The sequence below is a fragment of the Pieris brassicae genome, chromosome 9 (genome assembly GCF_905147105.1).
Source record: "Pieris brassicae chromosome 9, ilPieBrab1.1, whole genome shotgun sequence".
In the NCBI taxonomy this organism is placed as follows: Eukaryota; Metazoa; Arthropoda; class Insecta; order Lepidoptera; family Pieridae; genus Pieris; species Pieris brassicae.
In genome coordinates this window covers 7,562,894-7,588,637 of record NC_059673.1, presented here as the reverse complement: position 1 = coordinate 7,588,637, position 25,744 = coordinate 7,562,894, and the positions used below count along the sequence as shown (strand labels likewise).

Below are 25,744 nucleotides of genomic sequence, written 5' to 3'. Positions count from 1 at the left end.
AATCCGCTTCGACCAATCACAATCGATGGGCATCACTGTTTTGTCTTTCGTGGAACAGATTAATAGATCTAAAATAAGTTACGAAATTGAGTTCATGTCCGTATCTTAACAATTAATAGTTAAACAAATAATATTAGGTGTTTAATTTAAATATGCTTAGGAGTTTATTGTAAAATACATTATTCATCCTACCTGCATTTACTAACTTGCTAGGTTGTCATAAGATGAAATTCAAAAGAAAAATTAATTGAATTCGATATAATATTATATAAACTGAGTATCTATTTTTCTATTTATTAGGGGTAGAAATTAAAGTACGTTACGTTCTTTGTCTTCTTTTTCAGTATAAATTTTAGTTTTACACAACCCATTTCTAGCTTATTTGAAAAACCGCTTACCGCCTCTTAGCAAGTCATTGCATTAGCAAGCATTGTATTTTATTTAAAGTCCTAAATCTCGTAAAATAATATATAGTAATAATATATTATTTTTGACTTGAAATCTTGTTAATCTTTATAATTATGATATTCATACAACAGGCCAGCTAGGAGGCTTAAATTCTAAAAATAAACATGTGCCATTTATTTGCAAAGTAAATATAAATGTTTGTCCTCTTAATGATAGTAGGAAGATAATAACAGCTGCAAATAACACGAAACTAAAGGTTTAACTCGGAAACTGCACGCAACCTCTTGTGAAATACTTAGACACTATTTCTAGAAGATATAAATGCCATTTCTCAGGACCATTACACGTACCAAAGTATATTATTACACTAAAGTTAATGACTAAGAAATCTTAGAATAAACAAACTGTCGAAAAACAAATAGGTCTTTATGATGAAAAGTGACACGATTATAGACATGGCCATTATGAAAGTCTTTTATTATTACAAGAAGATGAAGATGGTTACATATTGTCCACATTTTTATATAATTAGTAACTAAAACTATGTCTATATTGGTAGCTTCGCGTACTTAATATGTGTACAAATACCAAGAAAAGGCAAAAAGTATTAGTATACAACATGAATTTATCTTGGACAATATGTAACCACTTCTACAAACCACTTATACTGTCTAGAATTGGATAATAAATCCCTCTTAACAACGGAAAATCCTCAAAGCAATATCTAAATCAACACTTTTTATAAGATCTTTCAATCTTTTCAGGCTCATTTCTATCCGCAACCTTCGATAAACTAGAGACCGCTGCACTCTTCTCTGTACCATTTGACCTGATCGGCATCATGTTTTCTGGCATCTACCTCAACTTGAATAGTGTTAGCAAGTATTTTGCTTGGGTCCACTACATTTCTTCCTTTTACTATGGCACCGAGAGCGTATCAATTCTGCAATGGGACTCTATAACTGAAATCAAGTGCGTTACCGCTCCAGGCATCCCCTGCATCAAGACTGGTACAGACGTGTTAAGAAGATACGGCTACGCGGAAGAACATTTTTGGAGGAATTGTGTAGGATTGGCTGCTATGTACCTGACATATCACTTTATAGCATTTACTATGGTTATAAGAAGAAGTAGAGGTACCCCCGTCTACTAAGCCTTGTTACACAAGGAGATTACGCTGTACTGAGAGGCGAATCTCACTTTTATGGTTAATATCATTTCTGTTCTTATTTTAAAACGCCAAAATTTTTAACCCAAAATAATTTTAGTCGTAATGTATACAAATAGATAAATTTTTATACTTAACATTTCATATGTCCATGGAATGTTGAGGTACACGCATTTTTCCTGGGATTCCACCACTCTCGGGTATAGTTACATATTATTAGCTTATTAAAAAAGATAAGTAGGCAATGACAAATACACTTATTGTTCAAGTAATTTTGAGTTTTGTAATTTAAAGTTGTGCATTTTTCTTTTCTTTTAATGATTGTCATCATTCAATGTTTAATATTAATATACCCAAAACAAAGCGATAAAATTGTTCAAACTACAAATACCAATTTTATACGAACATTTTAACTATAGTTGAACGAACGGGCTACATGTTGAAATGTCATTAAGTTTTTGTGAAGCTTCGTTGCGCCGTAATTGAATAATTTACTAAATTGCACTCAAATCTTTTGGTTAAAGTGACTATGCAATAGCTTATGTTCATGATTATATTGTAATAACATCAGTCTTTCCCACCAAAAAATGGAAAATAATAGAAACATACGCCGTAAAGTTATTTTAAAACTAAAGGAATATGATGTTTTATCTGTATTATTCAGATACCGGCAAACATGTTGGACAAATGTCCTTGTTTGCGCAGAAGCGATTTTTAGGTATCACTGGGTCGGGGGCGGCGGCGTGAGAGCGACATGTCGATCGCGTGATTGGTAAATCAGTTGCCGGTATCTATATCCGACTTTATTCTATGTTCATTGTTTCACGATTCCGATTACACGTCTTTTAATTTCAAAGCTAAGTAAGGATAATTCAAGCTAAATTCGATTCGAAGTTTGTTACATGTTTCATGTAGTTTGTTGTTGTATGAAGTTTGTTGTACATTTCTGAAGTGGTATATATTTTGAAATATAAATCAACTCTATTGTACCGTTCTAATTAAAGTCCACTTCTGTCTCTTCAATACAAAACACAATTTGACAGATAGGGTAAGTAAAAAGCGAACAATATACCAGTTTTTGTGTATATACAATATCGCTACTCTTTTGGAGCTAATTGTGTGGGACGAATTCTCTAAAATTTAATGTTTATTCATAAAATTATTCAAACATAGATTCGTGTATCACGTACATTAGGAAGTAATTAGTAGGTTTAGTAAAGAATTTTTAAAGAAATTGCGCAAAGTATTTATTTTCGCGCGTTTGATTAGGTAATGGGGTCTCCAGAAGTATTCATTTTCATACATCTAGCTAAGTAATGTCGGGTCTTAAGAAGAACAATTGTACAAATTTTTTATACCTGTGTTACATTAGTTAACCCATTTTGCGATACTTTTATAAATAAAATACTTTTTAATAAATATACCCTTTATTTTCTTCTCTTTTCAGTCCGTAGTAACCTAAAAGGTTCCATAACACAGTAACGAATGTGAAGCCTAAATAGTTCTCGTCGTTTGAATAGCCACTTTCTGTTAGTACTGAATTACCGTCATTGTGGCAAATTGATGTGGAGTTGGTGGGACAATCTGTAAATAAAAATCCGATTTATCAATCAAGTTTCTAAATTTCAATAACACTTTTTCATAGATATTTTAAGCATGCATAAACAAATATTTTTTTGAACTTGGAACGCTAACGTAACATATAACAGCATGCCGTACTACATGATTTGGTTTGTCGTTTCTTTTAAAAACAGCAAAGAAGTGGAGGTCCTTGCCCCCTTCCATCTATCTTCCTTCTGAAATATGGTTTAATTTAAGCGGCAATTAAATAGCAATCTTCTGGATAGGCGTGCCATCCAATAGGCCACATGTCACTTAACATAATGGGTTACTGGCCAAACGTCTGTCTAGTTCTGTATAAAAAACCAAGCGCGTGATGTGTAAGTTAAAAAATAGTCATTAATTATTCAATGTGTCAAAGAATTTGATAAAAAATGTAATGTTACATCATGTAATTTAAATATAATTTTATTACAGAACATAATTTACATATTAATTAATTTATTTGTTTACGTAGTTATTTCTGACCCAAATTTTTCGTCAATTTATTACGTGCCTTGAATCATAATTATTATTTAACCTTAATAAAAATAACAGTAACAAAAGATTTAGTTTACACGAAATTAGTGGAGTTCGGCATAGTGGTTTAGTTTGCGGGTTTTTACCCCTGATGCCGTGCATAAAAATCAAGGCTGTGAAGCTGGTGGATTTTTATTTTCACAACTAACGCATGTTCTTATGGTTAAGGCAAATATTGTGAGGATATCATCAAGTAATGAACCAAACGACATGCTTCAGGGTATCGAATACTGATCACCAACTTGCCTATAAAAAAATGATCCAATCTCAGGCCCATATAGAATTGTAGCGCTTTTATTATTATTACTATTGCAAAAGATTAGAAACAACAGCCAATTAGCAAGTTCCTAAAGTCTTAACAAGTGTAGACATGTTTATATTTCAAGTATATAAACCTATTCCTTTTTTCCTACCATATTTTGTAAGTATCTCTTAGTTGACAACATAAATTATTACATTTCAAAATGATACAAACATTGCGCAAGAGTTAATGAATGATGCGGGCACTGCTTATGTATTAAGAGAATAATTTTCTATTCAGCCTTGTGTATATTGCCTATTATCTCAAAGAAATTGGTGTACTATAATTATCTGGGCCATTTTATTTCTTATTTATCGCATATTTTCGGGACTTCGTGATAAAAGTAAATCTCTTATAAATCTGTGTTTGATGAAAAATGATGACCATTCACGATTAAATGATTATTTTAAATATCTAAAGTTATTCATCCAGTCTTTTTTTAACGGTAGTTTAATATTTTTTGCTAAGTACGTACCACCTACGCTATATAAGCCACGCTACACAGGCAGTTGGCATAATATTAAAAGAGTAAATAACTATGAGATTAGGTATATAATATTCTTATAAACAGTATGCCGAGAAAATAAGTATAATTACGACACTTTTACACTAAATATTAGTTCGAGTGTATCAATTAATTAAACTAATTGTTTGTAGTTTAAAAATCCCATATTTAATTCTCTACTCACTGTCGCCGGTTCGACTCTCAATGAAATAAAGTATGATTGTTTTATCATGACATGTCATGGTGTTGGTCTAGTAGCGTGCAACTCTCATCTTTGGTTCAATCCCCGGCAACAATGGACTTTCTGTCACTGATGTTCAATCGCTCCAACGGTGAAAGAAAACATCGTGACATAACCAACATTAGACTCAAAAAGTCGACGGCGTGTGTTAGGCACAGAAGGCTGATATACTACGTGCCTTTTAAAAAAAACAAATGATCACGGAACAGATACATACATTTGAGGCCCAGACTTATGAGGTTGTAGCACCATGGTTATGTTTTTTATCATTTGGCAGACTACTTATTATATAAATACGAAACAGAAAGCTCACAAATTATATATTAATTTGATACGTTTGAAAAGTCAATAAACTTGGCCATTACATTATACATAGCTACATCCGGTTAGTCTTAAATAATTAGAACCAACAAAATTTAATCTTGTACATAATTTTTATCTGCAACAAATTATAATTATCTTAACGCCCAAAAAACAGGAAATGTTTTGTATGGTTCCAGCTTTTTACTAATTGACGTAAGCCTAATTATTAACTCTAATTATTGTTACACAAATAAATGTACTAAAGTAAATTTACTATGGAATAAAAAAAACCAATTGACTGTAAAAAGTTAACAAGTTATGATCGTGAGAGCCGCTTCATAGGTTTAGATTTAAGGTTAATCGTAAACGATAGATTTATATATGTAAAACTGCTGGTTTACTATTAAAAGTGTACAGAAAGTACATACTTCAAGCTAACAGCTACAGCTTCAAAATAAAGTATTGACGTTTGTGAGTATTGACGAAACTAACTAGTCTAGCCATAAATACTGTTACATAAAAACTTTTTCTTTTTTTTCAACTTTTTAATTATTTTTAGACCACCACACCAATTTTTTTTAGATGTTGTGAAACCTATACACTTTTTAAAAATATACCGTGGACTTTCCAGCAGGATTCTCCACGAGATCACAAAGCACGAACTATCCAAGGCTGGCTTGAAACCAACGTTCCGGACTTTATAAGGGCTGAACGCTGGCCCTCATATAGCCCAGACCTCAACCCTTCAGACTTCAAATTATGGTCAGTTTCAGAGGACATGGCCTGCTAAAGGACATATGTCATTCGAAATGCTTCACGAATTCGTCTAAATAATTCTTAAAACCTCGTTTTCTACTAGGACGTATAAAAAATCAGAGGTATCGAGGTGTGGAAATCTATTAACATAAATAAATATATTATGCTTAGAAGATGCGTTTATTATTAATAATGTATGATCTTTTGTGTGATAACATAAATATATACAATTAATTATGAATAGCCTTGATGAGTTTCTTATTTGTTTATTTATATTTGTTCTCTGTTTAAAGAATACGTTCCTCAATTTGTATTCTAGACGGTAGTCCAAATTATTTCGATACGACTTTGGATTCAGAAAGACTCTTATTAAATACATTTAGTCGAATACTTCTCAGCTGATAAAAATTAAAAATTCAATTGGAGTTACTTACCGATCGCATCAATCTGTCTCCAATAAATATTGCTGACAGCATCCATGCCATAATAAAAGTGGGATATGTACTTCAAGGGCAGAAGCCATATTGGGAGTGACGACAGACGGATAAAGGCTCCCGACATGATGAAGAGTGGAAGATCAGCGCAGGGCATAACGTCACCCATTACACCAGTAGATGTGAAGAGGGCACCCATACCGAGACCTACAAAAAAGTATTTTACTTTTAAAATACTCTTAAACAATAATTTTACATGTATTTACTACATAATAAGCATAATTTGTGGTAATAAGAGATTATTTAAAGATTTTGTACTCGTATGTATACTTAAAGCTAATTACTAACTCTACTAACTACTACTTTTAAAAAGTAACAAAAGATCCTCATTCTCGTTACCTCTTTATCATTATTATAAATATAACAACAATAATAATTTAAGTTAAATTGTGTGAAGTCATTTTCCCGTATGTCTTATTGTATTTATCATACGGGACTAATGCTTCGTGCCAAGGCATAGGGTAGAGAATCCCAAGAAATGTCAGTCAAAAATAATGTAAAATAGAACTAACCATAGGCAGATGACGCAATGGCTGTGATGATGAGGGCAATGGAGAACTTGAAGGCAGTGAAAATATGGTTCGGTAACTCAACCGCCAAAGTCACTATCAACACATACGCGATTGGCCATATTAGGCACTTAGGCAACTGAAAGAAAACCACGTCATACCATTATACTATAAATAGGAAGTTTAAAAAAATAAATCAATAAAGAAAATTTAATTATTACTTAAATATATTTAGATGTTAAACATTTCTTTAGCCCCAAGCAAGATGTTAAAAAAAAGCTTAGACGTAGGACGAGGTTAAGAAACGAGACATAACGCGACATAATCCCTAATACATTGAAGTTTTGATTCTGTATCAAACCAGTAAAGATTTCGTTAATACCAAAGATCTTATTCATTCTCATTAAGAGTCTCAGCAGTCTAACGTTATTATTAAAGTTATTTAGTGAATGTAACATTATTAATTATTTATTTTTCGAAAATCGCACAAACTAAACCATATTACAGATCTAGGGAGATAAGCAAGCACCTTTACCTGACTGATTCTAGGCATAACAATAATGAAACATGTGTAGAAATGTCAATTACTTGTCTATAAAATTAATTATGTCTGACATATTAATAAACCATAGACAATTTCTTGGAATAACTAAGGAACGATTGTGTGTAGATATTTCATAATATTGTTATTTATTAGTCAGTTAATAACTATGTATTTAATGGTTCTAATGAGTATAAAGATTAGAGTTCTTGTAGAAATTGAAACTTAAGTGTTTGGTGGTCTTTATTATACTTAGTATACTTAAATAAAATTGATTTGAAATTGCGATTCACAGTTACTGCGAATTCGTAATTCTAAAATTATGTTAGTACTAGCGGACCCGACAGACGTCCTGCATAATATTTCAAGTGATTAGGATATTTAACATGGTATGAAAGTATAAACAGCAGCCACTCCTTCCGGGCGGATTTGTGAATTAAACCATCCAGGACGCCATCCCAACTCATACAAAAAATTCATGCAAACCGGTCCAGGTACTCCAGTAGAAAACTCTCATGCATTGAAAATAAGAGCAATACAGACGATATTTTACACACATATAACTAAGTACGTATGTGACAGAAACAAAACATATTAAATGTTTATGGTATAATTATTTAGGCACATAATTCATAAGCAGACACCAAGTTCGTTTCCTGAATACAGAGATTAACTACATTCTTTTAATATATAGTGTTAGCGATTTTTTAGAGAAATTAATTACGCGTTTAGTTTTTAGAATTATATATTTTTATAAGATTCATATTATGATGTTAATATGAAATATGTAAATAGAACCCCTATTTTTAACTAACTCACAATGAGGGTTGTTATAAATTTGACATCTCTTAATTCTGTATGTTCTGTCAGATACGCTTGAATGATGGATCTCGAAGGTTGTCGCGGTTTAATTGACAACGGAGAGTACGGCGTTGTCCCCGCCAAGTCATGGAAAAATGCGGCGTACCATAAGTTTATCTCGAAGCTTATAAAGGATAGCTAACTACGTAATAACATAAGATCCTTCAAGTAGGGACTGCATAAATAAATCGACTTGCGTAATACACGCTAAAAAAACTCCCTTTGTAAACCCTCTCTTTGAAAACACTCTCCATAAAGCCTCAGCTAGCATCGGAATACTGGGTGGTCAATTGGAAGGGAAGGCTAAATTGGCCTCTAGAAAGCTTGGTGTGTTCAGTAAGGCGAAACTCCATAAAGAGCAAATTCAGCCACACATAGATGTTGTCACCTCTGGGCGTGAGCTCCAGTACTAGCTCCTTCCGCTTGACCGTATCCAACGCAAAGCGATTCGAATCGTCGACGACCAATCACTTTCCGGCTTAATCCCTTGATGCTGCGTAGATATGAGGGGTCTCTAAGCATCTTCTACCACATTCACGATAGAGAGTGTTCAGAGGATTTGTCCGGACTAATACATGTAGCTGAGTATCATCATTGGATGTCAAGGTAGTGTTTAATTATGATTTGATGGATACATGTAATTGTTATTTACAAGTATGTTGACTGAATATTAGACGTTATTTTGTTAGAAAGATTATTGAGACTCATAATACAAATAGGCAGAGAAATCGTGATAATTTGGCTGTGTAGCCAGAGGTGTCACAAGTGTGTCTTCAGCGTTGAGTATATGTATGTCGGTAAGTTAAAAATAAGATAAATACAATTTTAAATTCACATTGGAATAAAAAAATAACTACCGAAAATGTTTTTGATGATTATACTTTTTATTGCTTTACATAATATAGAACAATTTTCATCTACGACTTCCTACCATTACGCGATCTTAAGATTGTATCGTTTACTGTTCATTCGCAAGTATTAGCGTGTTTATATTAAAATGTATTTTATTATACAAATTAAGATTTGCTAGCTATCTTTACAAAAACTTATAACCATTTAAGATAATTTTAATCGTTAATTAGCGTAGTTTATTTTGCGACGTTTTAGTACTTCCCATATATTTAATTCATTATTTAAACTCTGAATTAATTCATAAAATTATGAAAGTACGAATTCCCAAACGGGTCTCTTTATTACACAAGATTATGATAATCGAGAAAACTTTGACAGGTCTAAATAACGCTTATCAGATGTCTACGATCTGTCTAAAACTAAAGATGTTTTACATTAGTTAAAAATATGCAAGGTCTTCGCCGGAAAAAATATGTTTGAAACCAATTTTTTGCTGATTTGTTCGTCTTACTGTCGTCTACGTCTAACTTAATACAACCTCTTTCGGTCACTTTATCAGTTTATCTTTTTCTCGCATGACCACTCTACTGTCCCTTGAGGCATCAACTTCACTGGAGAGATAAAAATGGGTCGGCTTAATGTGTTTTTTATTCATACCCTTCGTCGGGGGATATTCTATTTATAATATGAATATGATCTGTACTTTATATTTAGATTAAAGCTTGTCAAAAATTTGACGTTTATATAGGTATCAATTAGTTGTCTTGTCCTTAAGTCACAGTTATTAATCACCTTTTTAAGATTAATACCATAGATATGTTTAAATATTAACGATCAACACCGACGCAACGAAATGTTTTATCGGAAATTGATGCGACTTGATTAAACGCTGTTTTCTAATGCCTATTCTTTCTTTCCAAATATTACTTATAAAATAAATCAATGGCGTTACAACCTTCTGAGGTCTGGGCCTGAGATTTCTATACCTATTACTTGATCATTTGTTAATCTAATAGGCAAGTAGGCGATCAGCCTTCTGTGCCTGCGCACGCCGTCGACCTTTTGGGTCTAAGGCAAGCCGGTTTCCTCACGATGTTTTCCTTCACCGTTCGAGCGAATGTTAAATACGCACATAGAAAGAAAGTCCATTGGTGCACTGCCGGGGATCGAACCTACGACCTTCACACACACACGTGATGAGAGTCACACGTTAAATCCTCTAGTCCAACACTGGCCTGAATATTACTTACCAAACACAAAAACCTGCATACATAGAAAGCTGAAGTTCTATACACGCCCACTTCCCGCTTAAATAGATTCAGGTCCCCTTCGAATGCGTACAACGCTACATAGGATAGGCTAAATGACACTTCCGAGACCATGAGCCATAGAAAGCCTTTTAAGTCTTGAACACCTCGCTGTGTCCTTCCAGATATACCGACGTAACAGGTTCCAATGATCATAGAGGAAATGAGCTGAAAAAAACGTACACATGGCAATGAGTGGCTCTAATATCTTTCTAAGCCAAAAAAACGAAGGGGGAGCTGCAGGGGTGGAGCTGAAGAATTTTAGAATAAGCTACAATTCAATATCATTATTACCACGTGTTATTGAGGCTAAAGCATAAATTAAATTTATTTTGTAGTAAACGAAATATCGTGAAATTCAATTTTCTACTTTTTTAATTTTTGGTGTTAGCATAGCCAACAACGTGTTACTTAGACCGAAGTGTAAATCTGATTCAAATTATAGTGGCGATAATACAGTGAAATTATTCTTTCGTGTCACGGTATTAAGGCTAACTAAAACCACATTAAGGAGAAACGAAGTTCGCGGGGGCAGCTAGTACTTGCCCTGTGAGCAAAAAAAACTTTGACCACATAAATCTGGGTTAGCGTTGAGGCTCTCACGTTCTTTTAAATTATTATTCATGTATTTCCTAAAATACACTTATTATCTGGCTCTAAAACAACACAAAGTTTATCTATGACCAGTCTCGCTCCAACGTCCAATTAATAAAATGTTTATGTTTTATTTTTATTTGATCTCGCCCTTTGTGTTAAACACTCGCGAACATAAAGTATACGCTATTGCTGCCATAATGGTTACGTATTTCCGGTCGACTGCTTAATTTAGTCTAAGCTAATTATTTGAATAATTGATGTTTTTGTTGTCGGGTTTGTTTTTATTTTTTTCCCTCAATCAATATTATGGACGATTAAACATGTTCCCTTACGATTCGTCCATGAAAGACAACACAGCCAAGCAAACATTAAAGTTTTCCAATAATAATTAATAAAAATTTACGCACTTACCGTACTTACAAATAACTGTAATAAATAAGCTTTAAGGTCTCTCTTTATTGATAGAGAAGACCTCCAAATCAACAGCTGTATCTGTTTAAACCAATTTCTTTGATATCTACAAAAAAGCAAAGATTTTTAAGAATGATACAAATGTTTTCAATGGCATTTCAATGAAATTAGGATATTATTCAATGAGAGATACAATATAATTTATCTGTATAACACATACGTAATCTCCTAAATGGCCTTGGGGTATATGCATTTATTTTCTTTAAGCAATCAGTATTAGTAAAGTCCACGATTTGTGGCTTGATGCTAGAAGCCTCATGAGATGAATTTCTTTCAATTGCATTAATTCATTTAGTTCCCTCCGGGATTAGGAACCACATGATTATGCAGCATATATCTCGATGTCCGTCGTTCCAAAACTAAGCGTTTTTTAAGGCAGTTTTTGTCGAGCACCACCAGAGAAACAGCTGCCCACTTAAGTATTTCCGAACCAATTCGACTAGGGTCCTTCAAGAAAAGAGCCTATCAAGACTTCAAAGGCCAGCAACGCACTTGCGAGCCTTCTGGCAATGTGAGTGTCCATAGGCGGTGGTATCACTTATCATCAGGTCAGCCTCGTGCCCGTTTGCCTCCTGTTCTATATAAAAAGTACCAGAATGTCTTAGACACAAATGTTACGATCTAATGCTGGCACAGTGGAGCTGATCACCTTGCTAATAAACATATGAAATAGCAACTAGTCCAAGACATACCATTACTATCGTTTTGTGCCAATAAAGGTGGTGGTAGAACCTTTTTGGTCTGGACCTCAAATTTCTGTTTCGTGATCATTTTTTCTTCTAATCAGTAAGGAGGTCAGCCATCTGCCCCTGACACAGGCCGACGATTTTTGTATCTAAGACATGCTTTTTCCTCACAATGATTTCTTCACCGCACGAGTGAGTGCACCAATAGACAGAACGTCCATTGGTAGACAGCCGGGATTCGAACCTTCAACCTGATGGCTGAGACTATCAAACTGATACTAGAATAACACTGCTCGTTTTGTGCCGTTGGATAAAAAAATGTTTATTTAATCGATGTCCATAAAAGTGACTTACGTTTTAATCTGTGGCAATGTCAGTGATGAACCGGTTCTAAAACAAGGTTGTTGGTTATTTTCCAAGAACTCAACAGAACCATTTGATATAGCACGTATGTAAAACTCGGCCGGGTTAAAATTAACTGGGCAGTAAAGTTTTAACCTAAAAGCACATTTTGTAGTTAGTTAAATTCTTATTAATTATTATTTAAAGATTCGTAGGCTCTGTATATGTTATGCCCCATGGAGTTAGATTACGGCATGCTCCATTGAACATATGTTCAATTTAATATATTTAGCTTTTGTTTCACAATGGGGAAAGTACCAAATAACTATGCAACACATAAATTATTTGGAAGATAAAAGTTCCGAATAAGAAACTTCGCGTTTCATCGGACTCATGACTTATGACGGTCTTTATGTAACGAATAGCGGTAACTGACAGTCGTGAAACGCAACAATAGTTTTGTGAATAATATTATTAATATTCAAGTAATAAATAGCTTATTTGGAACTTATGTAGAACTTATCCGTACATTGTGAAACAGACCCTTAGTCTGGCCATAAATACTGTTACCATTGAAAATATTACATTTGAATTTAGAATCTGTCATTTTTATATAATTGTTCATTGGATTTTCTCATTTTGGCGCCAACATCATATCAACTATAACAAACAAATATATAATATTTTGCAATATTAAAATGGAGTATGGTGATAAAGAGAACCAAATCGCTGTGATTGCATTACACAAAGTGGGTATGGAGCAAAATGCCATTTTTAAAACTCTCCATACGCTTGATATTAGTAAAATGTTTGTGAACCGGGCTATTAATTGGTACAACGAATCCTCCTCTGTTTGTGACAGAAAATATCTAGCCGTCCACGTAATTTTTGTACGAAAAAGGTGGCCAAAGTAGTAAGGGAAAGAATTCGAAGAGAGTCCGTGCGTAAGCAAATGATTTTATCTCCGGAGATGAAGATAGCATCCTAGAATCCCATAGAAAATTTTGTTCACGGATGAGATTTTTTTACAATTAGCAACATTCTAACAAACAATATGACCGTGTTTATGCTCAAATCTCTAAACGCCATGACAATTAAGGGTCCCTAACACAGTCCGTAGGAATGGCAGTGAAGAATATTCCCATGGAAAGAGAGTGTGTCCTTCTATTGATGTTCCTCAATGTTAAAAGGACTGTATTGCAGCCAATGGAGACCACTTCGAATAAGCGTTTTAAATTTTAAATTGTTTTACATTTATGTATTAAAGTAATACACTGTAAAAGTAATAAATGTTATTTTCAAAAGGTTTTTTTTTATTTCACTTCCTTTTAGTATTTATGGCTAGACTAGGTATAATGTTTATATTTCTCGATTCCATGATCCAGTTAAAATGTATGTACGTTAATCACTTACCTATCTTGGTAATTATAATTTATCTAAAGAAATCGGCATATTAATTGACAACTAAACCTATAATTTAACAGATTTTAATACAGATGATTTCCAGCAAAACAAAACGCTGCTTTGGGTAGTAAGTAAAGACTACTTGACACATATTAAGAATAGAACAACGTATGGGGCGTTAACTAATTAAATAAATTTGTTCTATAATAAAATACAAAACTAAATCACATTCAAAGTACATAATGATAACAGATGGTTCTATTATACGATATTATAAAAAATCATGTAGAAACCATCAAGGAAGCGTTAGGAACTCGCCCAGTATCCGGTCGCGTGTCAATTATGTCGCATATTAAATAAATATGATAATTTAAATAATTTGTCTTTATCCGTCGAATTGACGATTTATTAGGAGTAGAACCGGTACAATGTAAAATTAAGTAATGATTAAACTATGTAACACAAAGTTAAAATGACAAATTAAAACCATCGTCATCCATTATCGATTTATAACAGGTGTTATTTATAGATAGCCTTAGATCTAAAAATAATATTTTTTCACAACGTAATTATTTTGAGTCTGTAGTCGTAAACTTATTTCGTAAAGTGGTAAGGGTAGCCCCGAAATATATATAATTATTTTAAACAGAATTTATTTTATTAAGAACGTAACCTTAAAGTTATCCGGTTCAGTAATATATTTTTTAACGAGGCACAAAACTCTACTATACATAAATAAGCATGGAATGTTTATTAAGATTTCTTACCTCTCAAATTGTTTTTTGCATTCAACCTGACATCCACAAAAGACGAGATTTCCTTCAGACATCAAACAGACTGAGTTGAACTCGTTGAAGAGTTCTGAAGACGGTTGGTGGACTGAACAAATAACTATTTTGCCTTGGGAAAGCTTTTTTAAAACACCGATTACGAGGGACGCGTTGTAGCTGTCCAGACCAGTGGTTGGTTCGTCGCAGATTAAAATTATCGGGCTTAATATTAACTGTAACAAATTTCATCCAAGTGAATGATTGTATTGTATTATTACATACATATTTTCCTATTCATAATCTCTCAGTTTTAGCTTTATAGAGGATTCACTGATGTAATGTTGCGACGTATATTCTTTATTATGTATGTATATGGACGTTTGACCTAGTCTGACAGTCTTTTCTAGGATCGACTAGGCGAATCCCTAACATATCATTTTACTCTCAATGAGTGACTGAAAAGTTAGAAGGTCTAGATTTGACTGAAAATACAAGCTTTTCAAACTTTCGGGGGTTGCCTGGAGGCTTTGCTAATCTAGGAACCAGTAGGTAATTCCGGGAATAGATATTGTATAGTCGTACATAGTAATGAATGTAATTTAGTATATTGAAATCGGAATTGTAGGTGTAATTCTAACTTCTAATAAATAAATCATATATTATGCCGTTACGGGTTATCGAATGTGGTTTGTAATAAAGTTTATTAAATTGATAGAAAAACAACACTTACGGATGTTGCCAGGGATAATAACCTCTTTTCACCACCTGATAGACTACGAATAGTATTATTTTTTAGTGCCTTTAATTTGAGTTCATGAATTAGAAATGTTAAATGATTTCTGTTTTCTTCATCTTTCACGCTCCCGAGTTTCATTTCTGTCTGAAACATAAGCATAGAAATTATAACCCTTCTCGTGACCACTTCTTAATAGGTAAGTAGTTGATCAGCCTTTTGTGCCTGCCATCGACTTTTTGGGTCTAAGACATGAGTTTCTCGAATCAGGATGCTTCTTTAAATGCGCCCATAGAAATAATAGAACAAACAGGGTTCGAAGCGACCTCAGGGATGGGAGTCGCACGCTAATGAAATAATATACTTATATTAAATAAGCTAAGGTAATACTATATTTTTGTAAAAGCTCACCATAAAAATCAAATGTTCCGACACGGTCAGGTGATCCATGAAAACATCGAATTGAGGTACCAACTCGATCAACCCTGTCTGAATATTCACGATCTCCGTATTGTTTACTGCTATTGAGCCTGAAGAGATCAAGTTACATTTGCCAGCCAGAGATGTAAGGAATGTGGTCTTTCCTGCGCCACTGGAATCACCATATTTATTATTTATGTTCAATTTGTTAATTAGTAAATAAAATTTATACTAATAAGTGTATTTGTGAAACGAGCTTATCGTAAGAAAATGTTCCAAATATTTGAAGTTTTTAGATCTAAATATGACGATTAAAAATATATGTTACTAACGGTTTTTTTTTAATGTTATGAACATTAATTATTATTCTATAATATAATACAAACAACAATTTGTTTTTATTATTTTAGGTTTTGTTTTAAAAGTCAGGTCACCGAGTGACCCATCAATCAAATACTGATGTTATCATTATTATGGGTTATTCCACAGAATTAAACTATATGTGGCTTATCAGATGTTTGATACGAAACTACAATAATAACTATGATAATGGAAAAAAATTAAAGAAACATTTCAAACATTTTCTTCTTTTTATATATTTTATCATTCATTAATATAATTTAATATTTTGCAAAAAAGAAAAATAACTCAAGGCTTTAGTGATAAGCTCTGAATTAATAATAGGCACTGCCGTAAAAGCCGTAGGTCACATTTAGAAACACATACTATAATTTTATTAACACACGTGCACGTGAATTTTTATATTATTGTTATAGTCAGGCAAATTTAAAATAAGATTCTTACCTTGGGCCGATAACTGCGACTAAGTCTCCAGTTTTCAAACATGCTGAAACTAAAAATTCATGCTATTACTCCCGCCAATAAATTAATTAGTTGTAGTCGCTGAGAGCTTTGTTAATATACGAAAAACGCGAACTTTTCCCATACAAAAGCTTGTCGAGCCTGTCGAACTGTTCATAAACTTCGTCTAACAAAGTCCCGTGACGTAATGAGCACCAAGCGATTTTCTCTTCCCTGAATTACACTAATACGATGAACAAAAGGTTCTTAAATTTATTTATTTAAGAACAAATATTATTGATTCTTCCAGTAGTACAACTTATATATTAGGTCCTTATATATGAAATTGGCGTTTTGTATGGGAGGTAGGGAGAACAAAAAGTCGAATATTTTTAAATATAATATATTTAATTAATCAAAGTATGAACCATTGTTTTCTATGCACTTTTGCCGTCTCATAGGCAGTTCATTGATCCCTTTACTAATAACTTTTTCCCTTGCAAGAAGTTGTCCAAATTTCGAAAAAAAATGGTAATCTGTTGGAGCAAGGTCCGGGGAGTACGGAGGATGTCTTAGACATTCCAATTGAAGCTCTTCTAATTTGGTAGCCGTCTGTTGTGCAGTGTGTGGTCTAGCGTTGTCGTGAAGTAGCAGTGGCGTGGAGCGATTGACCAGCCTAGGTTGTTTAGCCGCTAGCTTTTCCATCATGTTTTGCAATTGCTGACAATAGACATCAGCCGTAATAGTCTGGCCAGATTTGAGAAAACTGCAATGAACAATACCGGCACTAGTCCACCAAACGCTTACAAGTAACTTTTTTGGTGTTAATATTCGCTTGGGGTAGGATTTGGCTGGCTGGCCAGGATCCAACCATTGCGCTGAGCGCTTCCAATTATCGTAAAGAATCCATTTTTCATCACAGGTAATGATTCGGTTTAAAATAAGTTCATTATTGTGCCGGTTCAGTAATGTAACGCAGCAGTCGACGCGCGTTTGCCGGTTTGCTTCCGTCAATTCGTGAGGTGGTGGGTACCTTTACCCTTTTGTACACTTTTCAAGCTTTTTAATCTTCCCAATTTGCTTCAAGTGAATTAAAACAGTTTTATCACTAACACCGCAACCTGCAGCTAACTCGGACGTGGTTTCCGATGGCTCCGCTTCCACAATAGCCTTCAATACTTCATTATCAACTTGGGTCTCAGGCCGTCCACGGGGCTCGTTCTGCAGGTCGAAATTTCCAGAACGAAAACGTTGGAACCAAAAACGAACTGTGTTTTCTTTTGCAACATGACCGCCATACACATCATTCACCCTTCGAGTCGTTTCCGCAGCACTAGTGCCACGGCGGAACTCGTACTCGTAAATAATGCGATACTTTAAGTTTTCTATTTTGTAAAATGAGTGACGCAAACAGAAAAAAACAAATGAATCACGGTCACAAAGATTGAAGCACAAATACATGAGTAAATAGCTGTACAAATTTGAATTTGGAATTCCTTACCAAAGAGGAGAACATCGTGATTAAAGTGGCCAGTACGAAGTACGCCAATTTCATATGTAAGGACCTAATATATAGATATAGTTACGCTAATACATAGGTAAATAGTCAATTTTGATATTGTTACGATATAATGAATTACTAACCATTATTTAAAATAATTGTTTTAGATCTAGTTCCCTTTCTTCTCCACCAAGACTTTTGGTCTCTTGTTGAAACGGTAAGATTGTTGACTCTTATCACTATTTCATTTTCTTCCTCTTTAAGCTGTAATATAAACAATAAACATACAATTCCGCTTAGGAATGAGCATCAGCCTGTGATTAAATGAGTTTAAAATTCTTTATTATAACGCGGATAATTACATATTTGTTACCACTCTTACAATAAACACTTTGTAACCATGGTAACCAATAATATGCTGTTTAGCCTACGCCGTTAAATAAGGCGGATTATATAAGTAAGCTTGTTTTGAAATAAAACTGCAGAATCTATTTCAAAAATCTAGTTCGTTTCCAAAAAAAATATGAAAATAAAGATGTGTTCACTAGTGTACACACGTAAGAAGTGAAACTTCTTTATGACTTTATTTTTCGAAAAACGTCTCTATTCTTGATTTCTACTATATGCAACTTTACAGAAGTTGGTTAAATAAAGTTAAATAACATAAAGTTTAACAAAAGGCTTTTATTATCATAGACATGGATACAAATAATACAATTATTTCATTTTACCTTATTACTATTAAGATCAATACAGAATTTCATTGATTTTATTAGAATTATTACTGTCATTGTTATCGTAATTATATATTTGTGTTATTATTGGCTTTGAATCTCTTCGAATCAAATGTAGTAGGGTCAAGTAAAAGATGGCTCATAACTGAAAAATAGAACGGTATTTTTTTTTCTAACGCCGATAAAGAAGTTTCACTTCAAAAAAAATTAAAGAATTTAAACAAGTTTTCACAGGTATTTACCTAACTGACTAACTGAACCTATATTTAATTAAAAACGAACCAACTTAGAACTTTCATCAAATAAAAGTGGTTTAAAAATCAAACATCTTCAAATCATTCATTGTGGGCAATAAAATTCGATTAAAAACAAACATACCGAGGCGTTACCATAACAATAGTAAATTGGTATCAAATGATGTTGGTTATTTTCCATTGAACTTTTTTATTAGACTTTTTATAGACCTACTTAACAACTTTATTATAAAGTATCTTATACATGAAGCGTCTTAGAACATAACATCTAAATTGAATAATAATCGTTTATTTGCCAAGATGATACAGTGGTTAGATCAATTAAAAATATCCGCACAATCAGCCATATATAAATAGGCATGCCAATGTCATATACATTTTAACAATGTCTTATTAAAATAATGTCAAAGATAAAATTATTTAAAATCGATGTCAAATCTATCGTCCATATACTCGCCTACGCTATAAAGGCACTTTGCCTTTAAAAATTTAATCACCTTGCACTTGAATGAATTACATGGCAGTCATCTATAACTTCATGGAAGGTGATTATACAGTTTTATAACCATGGCATAATATTTTTTTTGTATATATCGTGGTGGAGCACGTAGGGACCCTCGGTCCCTCGGTATATAAAGGCAAGTTTCTTTGAATGTTTTGAACAATTTTGGATGTATTAAGATAATTGTTAGTGGTTGTTTGTATATAATAAGTTGCACACCTTTTACGAATTTTCAAATAAAAAAACATTCAATTCATAAAACAAAAACAGTCTTACTACACCGCTGTAAGTGAGGTCCCTTATCATCACAGTTAGAACACAATTTGACGTAAAGAGAGTATTATGTTGAGACTATTCTTAACTAGTACTGCAGTAGAAACGATGATATTGAACTACAGTACTTATAAGGTGTCAAGATAAAAAAATATTATTTTAATTGATTGCAACTGTTTATGGCGATTTCCGTTTCTGCGATAATGATGTATAAGATTGTGAATAAGTAAGAAATACTTTAGCTATTATTTTGAAGGTTTAACATTAACATCGGTGTTTCTATATCCTTAGCTCTTCGGAAGAAGATAAATCTTAAATCTTTGACTCAAAAAAAGTTCGCGGCTTTCGTCTTATGTTTTGAATAATATGGCATATAAACTTACTACACTTTTCCCTAAAAACTTTAGGTTCACAGATCATAATCTTACTTACTAGTAAAATAGATCACTAATTCTAACCCAAACAATTATTAAAATAATAATAACATGTATAAAGAGCCTTAAATAACTGATTTTGACACGTACCAATGAAAATACATGATACTTTATAATTATTTGTTTAGTTGGTACTCGCCTAATAACATTAAAGACTTTTTACGATAAAAAATTTGTCTAAATATTTCAATGTTGGTAAAATTTTATCTACCAGATTTAAAAAAAAAAACACTTTCACCGTTAGAATACTACATTAACACGCCTCAAATAAATTATTTTCTAAAATGAATGTGCAGCCACATAACCTTTCATATGATCGTATAATCACTAAACAAATGAGTCGCCCTCGTCGTCTTAGAAAAATGATACATAAAGCTTATTTTTCAAATATTCTAATTATTATTGTAATGCGAATGTAACTAGCGACTATTAAATCATATCCTAATTTTTAACATTTCGTGTTCCAATAGATTAAAGAGTAGGTTCTACTCAGTTATTTTGGTTTTAAAATATTGAACTTTAAATAAACGTGTAAAAACTTTTACATTGGCTACTATATCTATACTGATATCATAAATGTTCCTATTTCTATATACTTATATAATTCACCTAAAATAAGTACTTGTGATAAATAATTACCTTTGAATGTTCCATAACAACACCAACTATGAACACATAAAATATATTAAGACAAGTTGTATTTAGCTGAATGTGCAGGAGACTGCTTTATAAACAGATAATTGTTTACTAATGGTAAACATCTCGTATGTCAGTCTAGATAAGTTTTATTATTGAGATAAAAATATAATTTCTCGCTGGTTACTACTAAATAAATAATAATAATATTAAAAAAAACCTATTGAATGCAGGGATTAGTAGAATTGCCAGGTGTCCACAATATTTTGGATAACATCAGATAAACATTTGAGTTTTTTATAATCACAATTATAGTAACGTGTAGTTTTCGCATTATTGTCTAACTAGCTTTGTCTCCTGACGCAAAATCTGGCACCTACATGCATTTTGATTTATGTTTTTTTTCTTCAGAAGGACTTCTCAGTAGTTCCTCATTGTCGAAATTCATATCACATACAATTTTATTTTAATTGTCTTTGATAATATGCCACATGTCATGCTGTTATATTCCTAACATTTCTAGGTTATAAATTATTTGTTGAGACATGACTTTATCATGTTTATCTACATTTGGAAATAATGACAGACTCATAATGATACTTCTACTCCATCGTGGTCTTTGATATTTTTTCTTAATGGTCGCATTGATAAGATAATTGATCCATTAGAATTTTATTATAATTTCTTTAGTGCTGTAATTTTTTGGCCAACTAATGATAGATCGTAATAAATCATCCATGTTGCTGGTGACAGCTACTTGGAGTTGGGAATATTTTAGTTTTTTTTTTCATATATATAAAAGGGGACATACAGGCCGGAGGCTCTCCTGAAATCAAGTGATACCTAGCCTTTGAAAACTCATATTGCCAGGAGGATTGCAGCGCGTTGCTGGCCTTTTATGAATAGGTACGCTCTTTCCTTGCAGGACCTTCTTTTGTTGATAAGATTTTTAAAATATCTTCACTTTGTTTTATTCCTAAGAGAATGGACGTTATAAAGAGATTTTTAGTGCCACAATCAATACTTTGAGAAGTTGCTGTTACTTTTAGGTCCTTAAGTCCCATTCTTCGATTATAATTTGAATTTGCTATCGCTCATTTATACACATTATTTACATTTTGAAGTTATCTCTTTCCCATTGGAATTAATAACAAGACCAGTTGATTAAATAGTTCGTAATGAACTGTTAATGTTCTTATATCACATAATAAGCCCTTTGTGTGAACTTCTATTGTTGTCTTAAATCAGATTAAATTCACATTGTTATCTTTATCTTTTATTTGCATGGAGTCAAATGAGTTCAACTACATTAAAAGATATCGCTAACCAACGTGTAACTGTTGTATTCAATTAAATCTAAAGATTTTCCCCCCATGTTATTATCGATGGGTTTTTAATTATGGTTATGAAACGCTGAAAGCAAGCAGCTGAATTGTTACTGTGAATATTATATTTCAATAATTTTCAAAAACACATTTTAAAATAATAGTTTCTGCAGTCTAGAACTGTCCTAGACATCGTTTAGAAATTTAAAACTTACGTCACCCTTTTCATAATCATTTAACACCATTTTATTTAAATTCTAGACGTATTTTTTTAAAAGCAAGGTGCCTTTATAGCGTAGGCGAGTATTTAGACCATTGACACCAATTGCTTAACTAACTTTGACATCAAAATAATGTTATTATATGACATTGATATGAAATTTGTAAGCCTATTTATATATGGCTGATGGTGCGAATATTTATAATTGATCGATCTAATTATACCACTATCTTGGCAAATAAACGCTTTATTATTGTTATTATAACTTTATCACTTAATCAGGAAAAAACTCACGATGCCGATCAAGCATGCATGCTTTTGCTAATGGATACAATTATTGTCCATCATTGTCCGTTTTGTCTGTTGACAATATTGACCAAATAACTTTAACTCTAACTTTGGATTATTATTATCACTATTGTTTGGTAAAATTTCACTAAGTAGTCATCAACGTAACGTAAAGGTTATGCTCACTCAACTGTGAAATAGCTTAGCTAGCTTAGTAACAAAATTAGCTTAGCAACAAATTCATACAAGAAAATTCAACAGACCATTAACAATTTAATAAGACCTATTCACAACCGCTATCTAACGAAAGTTGTTTAAAAATAACTTAAATACCGACACGGTTTAACGATGAAATTTTTTCGTGTGGAAAATATATTGAGTTTATTTTAACTCATTTCGATAAAACCGAGGGACGTTGATATATAATTTAATTGTAAAGGCTACGCACTTGCGAATCCTCTGGTAATGTGTGACTATGGGTATCACTTCTGATGAGAGTACTTCTCTGAGATCTGATGAGTACTTCAATGTAATACTTCTCAACTTAAAGGTATGTAAAATGCAATTACGAACTCCTACGAGTTCCGTTCAACCGTTATATATATACTTAGGTTAAAATAGTGATGATTTTATATAAATAGTCTAGACGATCCACTTTGTATAAGCGCTAAAGTCTGCGAAAGTACATTAGCGGTCACGTCAAATTAAAACAATCTACTTATAGTACGGCATTGGTGTTAAAGTTCACAGAAACATTTTTGTATCATTAATTTTATTAGGAACATCTTCTTTTTTATAACACTCTATTTCCCTGCCATAGTGTCCAGGGAATTTTTATCATACATTTAAAGGAACATCACTACATCATACACTATTGGCCACAACGCTATATGGATCAGATTGCATCTATTTATTAGTTTATTATTATTTTTATATGTTTATCTATATAATGGATGTTTTACATAACTACAATAAATGAACCAATCTTGTAGTTTTTCCCATTTGAACCCCATTACATTATAAACGGTGACACATACATATATCAAAAATCTGGGGCCTTGAATGTGTGTGAAATCCCAAATAAATAATTATGTTATATGTACTTTAAGTAACTCTAAGCCTGATTATTCAATTTAATCCCAGCTATACGCTGGACTTACTGTCTATCTGCACTATTTCTCCAGTACCAGCCTTCCACTTGATCCTATTTAACGAAGAGCGATTCGAATCGTCGACGACTTTCCGAGCGGCTTAATTCCTTAGCGTTGCGTGGAGATGTGGGGTCACTCCTTATCTTCTACCGCATTTATCATGGAGAGTGATCAGAGGAGTTAAGTTTCATCATCGGACTTCGAGGCAGAATACGAAATTCCGCAGAAGACAGTAGTAAGGCAGTTTTGGCACCAGCTCTCCACTGAAGTATTTTAGAAGTATTTCCGAACAAATTTGAGGTCAGTTAGAGTCCTTCAAGATTACATAGCCTCTCGAGCCCTCTGGGATTGAAAGTGTCCATGAGTGGCGGTAAAACTTAACATCAGGTACCTTGCCTTGGTCTAGAAAAAGTAATAATATTTGCAATACATCGCAACTAAACGGTCGTCGAAAGCATGTGTCAGGCATAAAAGGCCGATTACTTAACTTAACGTAGCTAGTTACTAAAACTATTCAGCCATAGTTGCTTTGTTTTGTAAAATTCAGCAAACAATACAAAAAAAAAACTCCTACAGTGATGATAAGTTAATCTTAAAGTCCAACGTTAAGATATGTCGTCTTTGTGGTCAATACATTTAGGATACCATTGGTCTATTTTTTATTACTTAGTTGTCATTAATACAAAAGATTCAAATCAAAGACAAGCATTTGATTTAGTTGCGCAAGAAAAGTTTTGTATTTTAAGATCATACCCACAAAGCCCTCTTTCCTTGGTTCGATATTCGAAATAACGTGCCTCAACCGACTTGAGAGCTATTAAAATTCCGTAGCCTATGTTTATGGTCCAAACATAAAGGCTCGTTAAATAAATTTTTCGGAACGGCATTGCGCAATATAACGTAAAAAACAAATTTTATCAAATAAGATTATATTATAGATACGCCAATATTTTATTTGGAACCCTATGGTATGGTTTGGTTGGAGGACCCAGATTTAGCACTTAGGACTCTCACTAGGCCAGTTATGCGTAAAGTCCTAGCTAATTAAGCCAGCTTAGCTCCTTCCAGAGGCACAGAAGTCACAGAAGTTCCTGGGCACTTCCCAGGCTTCTCGGAGCAGTGAGGTCGCTCCGAGGATTTCTGAACGTTGTTTAGCCACAGCCTCGCATTCCAGCACTACGTGGGTGACTGATTCTTCTGCGTTGAAACAGCCTCTGCATATGTCAGTCGCGCTTAGGAGAAAAAGATATTTATTAAGGAGACAATGGCCCGTAATTGTCCCTATCATTATTTTGAGATTAGTTCTGTTAAGGCTTAGCAGTTGCTTTGTCATTAGCGGGTTAACTGCTGATCATGATTTCATAATAATTTTTCAATCTAATCTAATCTAAGCAGCCTCCTTTGCCTGACACACTTTTGGGTCTAAGGCATGTCGGTTTCCTCACGATGTTTTCCTTCACCGTTCAAACGAATATTAAATGTTCATTTAGAAAGAAAGTCTATTAGTAAACAGACGGGGATCGAATCTACGACCTCAGAGGTGAGAGTCGCACTCTGAAGCCACTAGGGCAACACTACTCTGAAGTATTATAATATTTTTTCTAATATTCGATCTTTTAAACTATTAGAAATATAAATATATGGAATCAAGCATCGCCCGGTGCCATAATTTACCATCACTTGTTTTTGATGCGGCTATGAATAGCGAAATTAGTACTGTAAATCTTTTCAAAGCCTTTCAAATGTTAAAAGCTGAAATGGAGTTCATTTCAGCAAAGTGGTTTCATTTCCCAAAACTTTTTCTTATTACGTTTTAA

At 33.1% G+C, this 25,744-nt stretch overlaps 2 protein-coding genes across 2 annotated transcripts in view; one reads left to right on the top strand and one right to left on the bottom strand.

The window, feature by feature from the left end:
• Positions 1-2,989, top strand: part of LOC123714117 (protein scarlet-like) — a 50,699-nt gene extending 47,710 nt beyond the window's left edge. The window contains exon 12 of the mRNA XM_045668258.1: positions 1,173-2,989. Coding sequence (XP_045524214.1) covers positions 1,173-1,561 — 389 coding nt within the window. The 3' untranslated portion in view covers positions 1,562-2,989. The remainder of the gene's footprint in view (positions 1-1,172) is intronic.
• On the bottom strand, positions 2,988-21,019 carry LOC123714118 (protein brown-like). The gene is made up of 12 exons (XM_045668261.1): positions 20,947-21,019; positions 18,254-18,374; positions 16,613-16,661; positions 15,800-15,980; positions 15,386-15,535; positions 14,653-14,888; positions 12,494-12,637; positions 11,394-11,499; positions 10,329-10,553; positions 6,828-6,963; positions 6,256-6,462; positions 2,988-3,160 (listed from the first exon to the last, which is right to left on the bottom strand). The coding sequence occupies exons 1-12, from the start codon at positions 20,959-20,961 to the stop codon at positions 2,988-2,990; spliced, it is 1,743 nt and encodes a 580-aa protein (XP_045524217.1). The 5' UTR covers positions 20,962-21,019.
• Positions 21,020-25,744: the final 4,725 nt, after the last annotated feature.